This window comes from Hylobates moloch, unplaced genomic scaffold (genome assembly GCF_009828535.3).
Source record: "Hylobates moloch isolate HMO894 unplaced genomic scaffold, HMol_V3 SCAFFOLD_6, whole genome shotgun sequence".
Taxonomy (NCBI): Eukaryota; Metazoa; Chordata; class Mammalia; order Primates; family Hylobatidae; genus Hylobates; species Hylobates moloch.
The window spans coordinates 85,505,596-85,519,714 of NW_026652281.1; the positions used below are offsets into that span (position 1 = coordinate 85,505,596).

Consider the following 14,119-nt stretch of genomic DNA (forward strand, 5'->3'; position numbering starts at 1 on the left):
GCCTTGAGGCTCAGGATGCCGCTCCCTGGCTCCCAAAGGCAGCATGCAAGACTGAGGTGGAGGTGATGACATCAGACACCCACAGAGGAGCCTGCGAGGATTCCACTGACGCCATCTCAAGGCATGCCAGGGAATGAATGCGCTCTATGAGGGAGCACCACCCTCCCAGGTCTTCTGCTGTGAGGACTGACCCCATCCAGCTGTTTGGCTCTAACCAGGGTGCCCTTGGGAGCTTTCAAAAGGTTTAACAGGGTCTTACTCTTCTGAAGATTTTCATTTTGTGCAGGACCCTGGTTAACAGAAATTAGAAGAGACTCCTTTTGGGGAGAGTGGCAGTCCCCACCGACTCAGTCTAGATGAGGTGTGGGTGGGTGCCCACACTTGTACGCACATGGGTGTGTGCGAGTATGTGTGTACAGGGAGGGCATCTGTATCGCTCAAAAGCCTCCCACTGGACTCGGCCTGCAGGCGAGAAATGAGGCTAGCTGAAGTTTCCCCAACTTCAAAAGCTTAACTAACTTCAACAGCCCCTCTGTGATGGAAGTGATTCCCAACTTCTTAACTGATTTGTGAACAGCTCTACAAAGAGCCACCAGGTGAGAGTGAAAAGGGAGGCAGGACAGACCCTGTGCCAGGTTGCTCAAGGAGTGGGAGGAAGTAGAGGACTCTCCTTCTGGTAACTCTGACCCATGGACCTGATTGATGCTCAGACACAGGCCTCGGGCCTGAAGCCCAGCAGGGGATTTCCAAGTTCAGATGTCGGGAAGGAAAATGAGATGGACTGATGAGCGTAGCAGGTGTGGAAAATGGCTGCCATTCTCTTCATGTGGGTAGAAAAGCATGGCGTTTGGGAATTAAGTCCTCATCTGTGTCATAAAACCCAAAGGCTCAAAAGAGAAATGATTCACAAGACCAGGGAATTGAAATTGTAGTGGTCTCCTAGGTAGAAGAGACCACCATATAAAAAAAAAAAACCCATCACCACCTACCACTGAATCCAAACCTACAACTCCCAATGGTTCCTGTTGCAAATGGAAAAGATTGACTGGAAAGTGTGACTGCCTAAAAATGCTGAGAGAGCTGTGTGTCTTCCTCTCAGCTTAGATCCCCCATCACACCCCCATGCACATACCAGCTGGGAATGCACAGAAGTGCAGCCTGGTTTAGTTTTTAAAAAGAGTAAACATCAGTCATGGGGTCATATGATCTCCCTGTTAGGTTCACAGGAATCTTTAGTTAATGTCTGTTACCTAAGAATTCTGAAAACAGAAACAATCACTAACAAGGTGTCCTAAAAACAAAACAAACCCAAACTACAACAAAAAAAACCTAAACTACCAAATCATTTTCAGATAAATATGGAATACTGGCTTTTCCATTCAGTGAAGGTAGAAAGTAATGGTCCCCCCAGGCAGCGATTCCTGAGCAGTAAGTAAATTAATATAAGCATAACATGTTCAAAGCAAATGACTTTAGAAAATGAATGTAAAAAGACACTCACACATACAAAATGAGCCCATCAGACACTCGTGATTCAGAGGGAGAGCTCTCACACATACATGATGAACCTAAGTAGTATTCGCCAGTAAGTGACCACCAGCTTGAAAAACTAGCTTTGTTTTTTTGTTTTTGAGACAGAGTCTTGCTCTGTAACCCAGGCTGGAGTGTAGTGGCACGATCTCGGCTCACTGCAACCTCTGCCTCCTGGGTTCAAGTGATTCTCCTGCCTCAGCCTCCCGAGCAGCTGGGATTACAGGCATGCACCACCACACCCAGCTAATTTTTGCATTTTTAGTAGAGCCAGGGTTTCACCACGTTGGCCAGGATGGTCTCGAACTCCTGACCTCAAGTTATCTACCTGCCTCGGCATCACAAAGTGCTGGGATTATAGGCGTGAGCCACCACACCCGGCTTTGTCTTTTTAAACCTACAAAAAGGCTGGGCAGTGGCTCACGCCTGTAATCCCAGCACTTTAGGAGGCTGAGGCGGGTGGATCACCTGAGGTCAGGAGTTCGAGACCAGCCTGGCTAACATGGCAAAACCCCGTTTCTGCTAAAAAAAAAAATACAAAAAATTAGCCAGGCGTGGTGGCATGCGCCTGTAATCCCAGCTACTCAGGAGACTGAGGCAGGAGAATTACTTGAAACTGGGAGGCGGAGGTTGCAGTGAGCCAAGATTGCACCACTGCACTCCAACCTGGGCAACAAGAGTGAAATTCCATCTCAAAATAAATAAATAAATAAAAATAAACCCACAAAAAAATTTGGCTCCTGTCTTTTCCTAGGATGAAAACCGAAAGGACTACAGTTGAAAATCCGGGATGCTTGCTACATTAGCTTCCAAATATATGAAACCAGCACTAAATTTAAGGCTTAAAAAATTTTGGCCAGGCATGGGGGCTCATGCCTATAATCCCAACACTTTAGGAGGCTAAGGAAGATGGATTCCTTGAGCTCAGGAGTTTCAGACCAGCCTGGGAAACATGGTAAGACCCTGTCTCTACTAAAAATACAAAAAAAGAGCTGGGCATGGTGGTATGCACCCGTGGTCCCAGCTACTTGGGAGGCTAAGATGGGAGGATCGCTGAAGCCCGGTGGGGCAAAGGTTGCAGTGAGCCGAAATCACGCCACCGCATTCCAGCCTGGGTGACAGAGCAAGACCTTGTCTCAAAAAAAAAATAATAATAATTTTTTTAAAGTAATTTTTAGTCTATAAAGACAGCACTTGCACTAAAGCACAAAGAGTTGAAATAGACGTTTTAATACAAGACAATCTGAAAAAGGAAATACCTAAGACAGACTTCCTTCTGAAGAAACTCCTCTAATCGAGGTCCACTTCTTCCCAGAGGATCATCAGGAACCATAAATATGTCCCCCACGAACGTGTACTGCAGCAGCCTACAACACAGAACACCATGAGGCTGAGAAACAGGGTCCTCACTGCCCAGGACCTGCGTAAGGATCCCAAAGCAGCCACCTGATGCCAAAGCAATGGTCAGGTCAGCCTAGAAATCCTAAGACTGCTCAACTGCCTAAAAGCGGGGAAAATACCCAAGTCAAACCCTTTTAATTTCTGTTTTGGACACAAAAACAATAGAGTCAGAACGTTTTATCAGCTGGCCCTCAAATTTCTCATCAAGACTTACAGATTTGTACTGGGCTTAGGAAGCCGCTTCTTCTTCTAATATAACTTTCAATATAACTTTGAAAAATAAGATTTAAAGACTGTCAGCTTAGGACACAAATGCTGAACAAATGTTTAATTTTTGAATAAAACTGGTAATAAATGTGTCCATAAGCAAATCCACTGAAAATAATATTTTTAAAAAGGAAAACGATATATGAATAAAGGAAATCTGGGGTCTTTACACCACTATTTATCATATCAGGGGAAAACAGAAAATAAAATAATTTTTAAAAGTCCAAGTGCCTGTGCTTGTTGTCCAGGTCTCCTTTCTGCCTTGTTTTTATGAATGCTGAAAGCAACAACTTGGCTGGAGAACACCAGTCTTGACTGCATTTAAACCCTCCATGCATACATGGATGAGTGTCAATAAATATTGACAATGAGCCCAGGCAGAGGTCCAACAGAAACATGCCCTACAAGATTAGTAGCTCATTAACTGTGCCCAGAAGGCCAAAGATCAATTCTTGGTTCAGCTATCAACAACCGCTTTTTAACAGCATAGGTGTCAAAATGCATACAGTAATTAACTCTCACCTGGGCATTCATAACACAGAATCTTTTTCTAAAATCTTCTAACAATTTAGGAAAGTATAAATACCAGGCAAGGTGCAACTGTGAAATCCCAACAGGGATAAGTATCTAGCTGTGCTAGCTATATTGCAAGTTTTACTATGTATTAGTTATACTTAATGTGAGGCATGTTCACTTTATGTTTTAAGATTTCTGGCCTATATGACTTGTCCCTGGCACTATCATAGGCTCTTGCTTTCTATTTTAAATAACTGGTCAGGTGATACTTGTTAACAAGAAGTCCTAGAAGCCAGTGCCCACTGATCTTAGGGCATTTTTCAGCAGTGGACACATTCACAGTATTATTACAAATGACAAACAGCAGTGAATGCTAAACTCTTGACATAACTTTGTTTTATTTTGGATGATATCTAAAGATGTTTTCAATATAGATTATTAAACCATGACTGTAAAAACCTCCAGAAAAGCATCAGATATTAAAAAGTTGAAATATTCTCTCCAGACCATGAAGAAGTGAAAGCCCAGTCAGCACACATTGCTTTCAGTCCTTTCCTCTTGCTAGAATCCCAGCTGTCATGAAGTTCACCCTTTCACTTCACAGCTGAGTAAAATACGAGGCCATTTGTGCTCCATGACACTTAACTGTGCCTCCTGCTTCATGCAGGAAAACTCTGATGCCCTAGAAGGCTGCAGTGACAGCAGAGCATGCCCACACTCATTACTGCCAGCTCTGCTGCTCTGTGCTGGGCCCCCCGCTTACCTGGAGGGGCCAGCCACCTATGAAGTGGGAGTGCAGCACAGTCTTATGATACTTTGGTCCCTTATATTGCCTTCTGTGGGGCCAAGGAATATAGAAAACAAAACAAACAAAATGCACACAGAAACAAACAATTAAAAACAAAACAAAACTTTTCTGACCAAAGACAAAGAAGAAAATATTACCTTTTTGTAATAATTTCTCTCCAAGAGACTGACTCATTCACAAATTCTCTGAAATTATCATTTGTCACAATTATGCCACCAGTTTTGTCCGCTAAGTGTAGTAGAAACCTATGGTAATATAAGAGAGTTTAAAATGAGCAACAGGCATCCTTGGCTCAGAGAAGCCACGTTATAAGAAGTGAAGATTTCCTCTTCATAGGAAAAGCATCAAAGAATTTAACCAAGGCTAGGCCACAGAAAAGTTTAGACCCTATCAACTGAAGATCAATCAGAATGGTGAATGTCTCTAAAATTATTAGCGTGATTATAAAATAGATTGTCTTTCATACAATTTCTTTTGTTAAATGATCTCAACTATAATTTATTCAAAAGTTGTATTATCAATAAACAGTGTTAATAAGAATACATGAAGACCAGAGCAGAGAATGAGAGCTGACAAGCCTGTGAAATCATTATTCACATTTAAGTTACTGAGCAACAGTATTTTGGTTCTAAGATTAGCTGCTTAGTACAATCAGCCTTACAATTCTTTTTCCTTTTTAAAAATTCATAGGTTCAAGACGAGTGTGGTGGCTCACGCCTGTAATCCCAACACCTTGGGAGGTTGAGGTGGGTGGATCATTCAAGCCCAGGAGTTTGACACCAGTCTGGGCAACATGGTGAAACCCCGTCTCTACAAAAAAAATACAAAAAATTAGCCGGGTGTTCCCTGTAGTCCCAGCTACTCAGGAGGCTGAGGTGGAGGATCAGCTGAGCCCAGGCAGGTGGAGGGTGCAGTGAGCTGAGATCATGCCACTACATTCCAGCCTGGGCAGCAGAATGAGACTGCTTCAAAAAAAAATTCATAGGTTCACACTGCTCTGATTTAAAGAGTATCTGGAAGTGCCATTTTGTTTAGACTAAGTTAGAGATTCACTCAAATGGAAGATATGACAGGATACATGGTGATAAAAAAGGGAAAGGATGAAGCAGTAAAGAAGACTTCCATTTCACTGCTGATTATTCATGCTCAGACCCTCTTAATAAGAAATCTGTGAGGCTGTGAATTTTATCCCTTAAGTTAGGGTGACCACATTTGTCTAAGGCAATGTAGACAAAGATAATAAAAAATAAATTAAGGGACTCACTGGAATTAAAGGTAAAGACAACTGCTTTTACTAGCAGTGATGAGTACTTAATGGGGATTTAAAAAACCTCATTAGTTTCAGAGATCTTAGAAAACCTTGGAAAGTAAATATGATTTAGTTCTTTGGCTTTATTAAATAACATTTTACAAATGATTTCTAACTGGCGTGAGTTGTAAGTGGTAATGTTTGTTTGCCCAGAAGTACTAACAAAAATAGGCAGTAAGGCTTCTGAGTTCATGTACTATGAATGAGAACATATATGCACGTCCTCTAAAAACCCAAAGAGCCATATCAGCCAACCAAGAGCTTAGTCTGCATACTTGTGCGTGTGTTCCAACCCTGCTGGTGTGAGAATGAAGCTGCTGTGTTAAAGGACCTGAGCCCTGCAGGGTCCTTGCCCGTGTCACAGGGCTGAGAAAGAAGTGTCCTTCCATTCCGCCTTCTAGTACTTCTCACCTATCCCCCAGCCACCCACATATGGTATCCTCTTTCGGCTCTTCCGTGCCACCTGATTCTCACCCATCAGATCTGGTCTTGCATACCAGCCTGGTGCAGGGCAAGGGACTGTCAATGAGAAGGCCCTTTTGGTGAATGAACATATGTCTGCTGTGGTCCCAAGCCCCCCATCCTTCTGCTCAGGCCCTCTTTTCATCTCTTACCCATTTGACTATCATTCACTAGCTTGGGTCACAAGCTAAACACTATCTTCAACGGAGTGGTGTTTTGGTGGAACACAGGCAAAAACACCAGGGGTGTTGTCAGTGCTATAAGCCAGATGAAAATAAACAGGGCAAATGCAGGGGAGAAAAGAATAAAACAGCTACCACTAGGCTCCCAAATACTAGTAGACTTGCTACTAATTTCATACCATGAGGAGGATTTTAAAAACTGGTCCTATTTTCATTGGTTAAGTTTGGAACCTTCTCTTATTCAACCACAGCAAAACTCCCTTCTGTTACTTATGCACATGTCTTCTCAAAATTCGTTAGGGCAGAAGGTGCATCTGAATCATGCATGTCCCCAGAACCTACCTCGGTGTATCAGATTTGGTTAGTGCTCAATAAAGTTTTTAGAAAAAATTTAAAAAGGGCCAGCGGCAGTGACTCATGCCTGTAATCCCAGCACTTTGGGAGGCTGAGATGGGTGGATCATCTGAGGTCAGGAGTTTGAGACCAGCCTTACCAACATAGTGAAACCCCATCTCTACAAAAAATACAAAAATTAGCCAGGCGTGGTGGTACATGCCTGTAATCCCAGCTACTTGGGAGGCTGAGGCAGGAGAACGGCTTGAACCTGAGAGGCGGAGGTTGCAATGAGCTGAGATTTTGCCATTGCACTCCAGCCTGGGTGAGACAGTGAAACTCTATCTCAAAAACAAAACGAAATATTTAAAAGGTACAGACTAAATCTTGGTGACTCAGATGCACTAGTACCTGCTTCCTGAGTTATATGCCAAGCTAAGATATGCAGGCTTATAGGCCAGGTGTGGTGGCTTACACCTGTAATCCCAGCACTTTGGGAGGCCAAGGTGGGCAGATCACCTGAGGTCAGGAGTTCAAGATCACCCTGGCCAACATGGAAAAACTCTGTCTCACTGCAACCTGCTAAACTAAAAATACAAAAATTAGCTGGGCGTGGTGGTACGTGCCTGTAATCCCAGCTGCTTGGGAGGCCGAGGCAGGAGAATCGCTTGAACCCAGGAGGCAGAGGTTGCAGTGAGCTGAGATCGCGCCACTGCACTCCAGCCTACGTGACAGAGTGAGACTCCATCTCAAGAAAAAAAAAAAAAGAAAAGAAATGCAGCTTACTCCTATCACAGTAGGGTCAGCTGAGACACTTCTATTATGTAGAAGAAACCCTGAGGACCCAGGCATTACAATAGGCTAAGTCACTGACCAAAAGTAGACTGAGAGGAGATAATACGTGAAACCATTTTCAAGCCTGCCACACTAAGACAAGACAAACATTACTTTTAGCACCTACCAACCAGAGACTACAATATCTGCTTTTACTTATAGATTTTCAGCCATGTTTTACTAAAACACAAAAAGAGTTTCTTTTGTGCTGTTTCTAAAAACTATGTAGCAAATATCACTGAGCATATCACTTTAATGACCATAAATATTAAGCCCACTGCATCAAGCAGGTCCTCTAAAAGTGTGGACCTGTCCAGCAGAGCAGGTGGCTGGCTCCTCACCACCCCACTCCAACCTTAGGAAGGAGAATGGCCTTTCATACCTGTCATCATGAGAAGCAATTCTTTCTCCAAAGACCATCCGGGCAGGAGTTAAAGATAATATTCCGAGCTCCTGGAGCTGGGTTAAGAAGTGCTGTTCTGTTCATGGAATAAGTTGAATATACATTCAGAAAAGGGCTATCTTCTCAAATGTATCAAGAAATGAAAGTACACTCAAATGTTTCACTTGGAGAGCTGTAGAAAACCTTTTTTCTATTGACTCAATTTTACTAACTCACTAGGAAGAAAAAAAAAAATACAAGCAAGACCCAAACTAAGGCAAAAACAACATATGAACTAACTTCAGTTATTTTTTAAACATAAAAAGATTAAACTCATTTGCCTCTCAAGAATAGTAGGACAGGCATGGTGGCTCACGCCTGTAATCCCAGCACTTTGGGAGGCTGAGGCAGGTGGATTACTTGAGGTCAGGAGTTCAAGACCAGACTGGCCAACATGATGAAACCCTGTCTCTACTAAAAATACAAAATTAGGCAGGTGTGGTGGTGCATGCCTGTAATCCCAGTTACTCAGGAGGCTGAGGCAAGAGAATCGCCTGAAACCGGGAGGCAGAGGTTGCAGTGAGCTGAGACTGCACTGCTGCACTCCAGCCTGGGTATTTAATGAAGCCTACCATCAAAAACTCTTTCAGAGCTATACTACAAGAAGTAGAGGACAAAGAGAGGGATGATAAGAGACCCTAAGAGAGGGTAGGGGTGGGGCTAGGGCAGATCTAGGGATAGGAGGGACAAATGGTTCTACCCCAAGAAAGATCCCTATGCCAAGAGTCTGTTGAAGCCTCCTCCTACTGGCCTCCTATCCAACTTCTCAAAGGTGTCCATACAAATATTTGCCAGTTTTCATGGGGATGGGTGGTGACAGTGGAGAATGGAGGGTCAAAGCTACATTTTAGAAAACCAGTAATGGGCAAAAGCAGCTAAAAGCTCAGGGCCTGGGATTCCCACACCTGCATTCCCTACAATGGTACTCACCACTGACTTAAGCAATGCAGAGCTTTGTTAAGCATTAAGAGACTCCTTTGGCAGGGCATGGTGGCTCCTGCCTGTAATCCCAGCACTTTGGGAGGCTGAGGTGGGTGGATCACAAGGTCAGGAGTTCGAGAACAGCCTGGCCAATATGATGAAACCCCATCTCTACTAAAAATACAAAAATTAGCCCGGAGTGGTGATGCGTGTCTGCAGTCCCAGCTACTCGAGAGGCTGAAGCAGAAGAACTGCTTGAACTCAGGAGGTGGAGGCTGCAGTGAGCCGAGATCATGCCACTGCACCCCAGCCTGAGCGACAGAGCAAGACTCCGTCTCAGGAAAAAAAAAAAAAAAAAAAAAAAGAGAGAGACTCTTTCAGGGATCCAATCGCAAAAATAACAAAATGAGTGGATCTGCTTCATTCCTTATGTACCCTCTGTTAAGATGAATATGCTCTTCAAAATGGGGGAAGTTGGGAATACTTGGGAATTGTGTGGTTTGACCATTTCTGCCCCACTAGTGACTAAATTTCACTTCCTGTTTAATGTGCTAGGCAAGTCCTGTACTGACCCTCCTTCCCCACAATCTACTTTATTTTTCCAGGCCCTCTGATGTGTTAAGTTGCCTGGCACAGCCCTTTCACCTATCTTCCTATCATGACCTATGACACAAACAACCTGAAGTTTCTCTGGAACATTTCATGATTCATAATAAGTTCAAATCTTTCGTGTGTGGCCTGCAAGTCAGCCAGAGTACTTTATGGTTAACAGAAATGATTTATATTAAGCCTTAAATAGACTGTTAAAAAGACATAACTCGAAGGGCCCAAATTTATGAAGTGACTTCAAAAATACTATCTAAACAGTCAGAAATCCAGCCTAATAAAAAAACATTTTTTAGAAAGTAAAAAGAAAACGTGATATATAATGAACCCTTAACATAACTTCCGGTATAAATAACTATGTTAACTTTCCATCCTACCCCCTAGTATTTGTGATGCTGTGGCACTGTCCTCAACTGATGTTTTGCTAGGTGCAGTAGATTTACAATTTTATTTTTAAAGCTGCTGCCTATGGCACATAGCTCTATTCTAAATAGCATGCGTTGCAATTATAAGCCGACTCATTAAATATTTCACTAGAAATCTGAAAAAATCAGTTTGCCTCACCTGTGACATTAGGATCACGCCTTGTTCTCCACTGAGGGACAAATACAGTGATGTTTCTGTTGCCAAGCTTCCAAAAATATTCAACTGCAATTGCAATTCCGCGACAAGAAAAGAACTTTTTCAGACCATGGCTAGAAATAACAAAGTAAAGAAAATAAGAAAATTTATTTCTGTTTAAAGCACAGTAAGTTTCACCATGGAAAGTTAACATACACATACAACAAACAGTAGGAACAAAGTTTCCTTTAATATTCTTACATTTTTGGCATTTAGTTGCATAAAGTTAGGATGGAACCCACTGTAGGGGACAGAACTCTTAACAGTGCCTTAGGATTTTTCTCACATTTTGTTAATCTAACTGGGTGTGTTGTTGTGATAGAAGGCAGTGAGCTCCATGGTAATACTTGTTCTCTGTGACAGAAGAAAGGGACAAAGATGTGACACGGTCATAACCCCTGCAACCTCCGAAGATGCTGCTGTGTCCCATCCCAAGAGGGCTCCCCTCTTTTTAGGGAATGGCTATATTTACCCAGTTTACAGCTTACGAGAAACACGTTGAGGGCAAGACTCAAATGAAACTAATGGGGGGCCATGAAAGGCTCTTTTAAGAAAGCAGAAAGCAGGGAGAAAAGGTAAAAAAAAAAAAAAATTAAAACAACAACAACAACAACAATGAACAGTAGAGAACACGGGTCAGCACACTTTTTCTGTTAAGAGCCACACAGTCTCTGTCATACTACCCAACTCTGCATGTGAAAACAGGTGTGAAAACAGCCACAGACAACTGTAAGTGAATGTGTGCGGCTGTGTTCCACATTTACAAAAACAGGTGGCGGGGCCTGATTTGGCCCATAGTTTACAATCCTTGGTACAGAGGATTAAAAAATGCCCACCCTTCCATCCATAACACATTTCAATGGAAAGGAAGAAAGTACTTAAATTTTACTCTCCAGCAGTTAATTAAAAGTGGAGATAAAAAAGTGTTAAAAGTTTAAAATTCTGCAGGTGGTAATTTGTCTACTCATGGATATTAGAAAGAAAGACTAAAATCTCAAACAGTGATGCTGTAATTTATGAAATTAGCATTATCTATGTTCACAGCTTCAATGGTCACTTAGATTCCAGCGACAATACTCCCTGCATCTTCAGTCCTATCTTCTCTCCACGTCTAATGCTGCACGCCGAAACTGCTTTGTAGAAATACTTCACTTGAAAGTCCTGCCATGATGGGCATATGTGTCCCGAGTTAAACCCCAGGCTCTCCTAATTCCAACCTACCCTGCAAATTCCAGTGAAACTATTAAATGCAGCCCAAGGCCTTTGATTCTGCTCAGGGCCTTCAAAGGCACTGTCCTACACTACCTGGCTTCCAGGACCCCTCTCCTCGTCTGACTCGTCAGAAAGGATCTGGCCAAGTGACCCTCCCACTACCATGCGACAACCCTCTTGGTTTTGGCCAGGTCTTGCTATCTCACCCCTCCCGGTCTCTGAGTCTTTCCTTATATTGCTTTCTGTATGTGCAATGCTCTTGCACCTTTCCTTGCTCCTTCTTCAAATGCCCTCAGGACTGAATGGGCTGAATTCTGGCCCCTCTTCTTCTATGAAGCTATTTCTAGACATAGGGCCTCTCTCAGCCTCCTTCCTCTTCTGAGTTCCAATCCTGTATGGTGCACCAGAATCACAGAGATAGAATGGCATTTAGATGCCTGTTAGAAAAAGGGAGTCACTAGGGAAAGAGCAGTTTGCCTGGGTTGCACAGCCAGGGGGATGAGCTGGATCATACTCCGGCTTCCTCATGCCTGCCCTATCCATGACCCCACAGTGGGATTGTCACTCCACCTGCACGTGCATTCCCTCAGAGCAGGAAGAGGCTGGACACTTCACGAACATCTAACGCTCTGTGAGATTCAGAAGAGCTACACAGACTCCTCTTTTTGAAGGCTATTTCTTTTTCAGTGAACCATAAATATTTCAGAGGCTCTTACCCCCAAAAATATATGTAAATAAACACACCCAATCTTGATAATTCAGGAGTGCTTTGTTTATCTAAAGGCATTCAAATATGGCAAGAAGGTAACAAAGTGACATTTTTAACTAGAAAAAAGACTGGGGGTGGTTCTTTAAAGGGTGCCTTTTTTAATCTTTCAAAAACAATAAGTCATCCATCACTCTAATTGCTTAACAGCAGGGACATGCCTAGAGTTAACATCAACCACAGCCCTAATTTGAAAATCCACAACAGAACAACCTGCTGGTTCTTAGAAAAACCAAGAAATATGTATATTTAGTCCTCAAAAGGATAACCCTTGAGATAACTGCACTGAAAAGGCTTTTAAGGTGGCTCCCTGATTATTTGACAGATACAAATGTGTGCTACCTACTCTCCCTCTTTTCCTTAACAGCTTCTGGTGATGGCAAGAGGAGGAACTGGATAGAGGAGGAGTATCGAGTTCAATTCCACTGGGTCACTACGTAACAAGGGAGGAAATGCAGACCGATGAATTCTGCTGCCCTGGACTCCTTACAAGTCTAGAGGGGGAACAGATGGAGTTTCTAGAAACATCAGCTCTCAACTAAATTCCAAAGTGTTATTCTCAGTGATAAGATCATATCACTTTTGATACTCTAAAAAAATCTCAGGAATGGAATTAAAATAGAGGTTCAAAATTCTGGTGGAGAACATACAGATTTACCCAAAAAATAAAACTACAACAAAAAATTAAGTGAAGCCAAATTATTGTCCTCAAAATAATACAGAGGGTCGATTAAGGACCCTTCTTCCTACTTCAAGTCCTATACCCTGAGCAGGCAGACATGTGCTTACTCATCACTGTCTCCTAGCCTCTCTGCAATCAAACCAGAGTAGCATGTTGACAGGTAAACCCAGACCAAAGGCCTATTTCGACCCAGAGACAAAGTATATATATAATAACACCTTGCTACTTACGGGAAGGCCAAAGCTCTGGGGCTCCCAGCTCCAAATGCAGAATGAACAGTTATCAAGTCTGGGAGGCCAGGTGTGCAGGCCCTCAAGAGATTTAAATGCCTGCTTCCATATAATTGGTTAAAGGTTATATCATCTGGTTGTTTGCCATATTATAGAATGCTGGCAACTAAAAGAAAGTGTCCAAAGTGGAGGAGAGATGGGTGACACACAGCTGATAACAACTCATGGCAGCCATAGCACCAGACAGGGCAGTGTGGGGACAGTGGAAAGTCCTTTCTGAGTTACCCAGGAAAAAGCGATTTCTTTTTATGGAACCCTAATATGGAAAAGACTAGTATGAAAAAAAATGGTTAAAATACTTAAATTCTGGCAAGGGAAGGGGCAAACCCCATCTACATGGAAAACTATCACCCCATATGTCAGGGGCTCACATGCTGAAGTTTCAGGCTGACAGAGCCCAAATGTTTCTTGGCCACTACTGTGCTGTCTAGCCATACACCACAATTTCCACTTACTCATCATTTGACTCATTCATGGTGACAAGAGGGCAAGAACAAGATATACAAAATTGGCAGCATTGAACAGGGTACTGTGGAGGTTTTCACGGTGGTATGGGCTGCAGACCTCATTCTTGATAGGCAAATGAACAAAGGCTTTACAAAAATACATCAAAGGGTGGGCCTAAGCTGCTTTAGGGTGGGGCTCACACCAACAGATCCTATTGCTTAAGGACTCAAATAAGTACTTCCCCAACTACTTGGGTCAAATCAGTGAGCTTTAGTCAGCAGTGCTATGCAACCCAAGACTTAAGTATCCAGTGATGCCTTGGCCTGAAAATTCCAACCTTAACTTCTGCTGGAGGAGAGGGTATACGGCAGCTCTGGGGAAAGACATTATGGGCCCAAATCTCTATCTATGTAACCCTGGAAAACATTTTTAAGTCACTTCATGTTGTATAAATTATAACTTTTGCCTCACAATTGGTGTGAAGGTTGCA

General features: G+C 42.8%; 1 protein-coding gene across 1 annotated transcript in view; it reads right to left on the reverse strand.

Annotated features, from left to right (window-relative positions):
- The window catches only part of N4BP1 (NEDD4 binding protein 1), a 70,941-nt gene that overhangs the window by 4,627 nt on the left and 52,195 nt on the right, over positions 1–14,119 (reverse strand). The window contains exons 3-6 of the mRNA XM_032157294.2: positions 10,176–10,306; positions 8,025–8,121; positions 4,660–4,767; positions 2,790–2,897 (exon numbers count right to left, since the gene is read on the reverse strand). Of these exons, the coding sequence (XP_032013185.1) occupies positions 2,790–2,897; positions 4,660–4,767; positions 8,025–8,121; positions 10,176–10,306 (444 nt within the window). The remainder of the gene's footprint in view (positions 1–2,789; positions 2,898–4,659; positions 4,768–8,024; positions 8,122–10,175; positions 10,307–14,119) is intronic.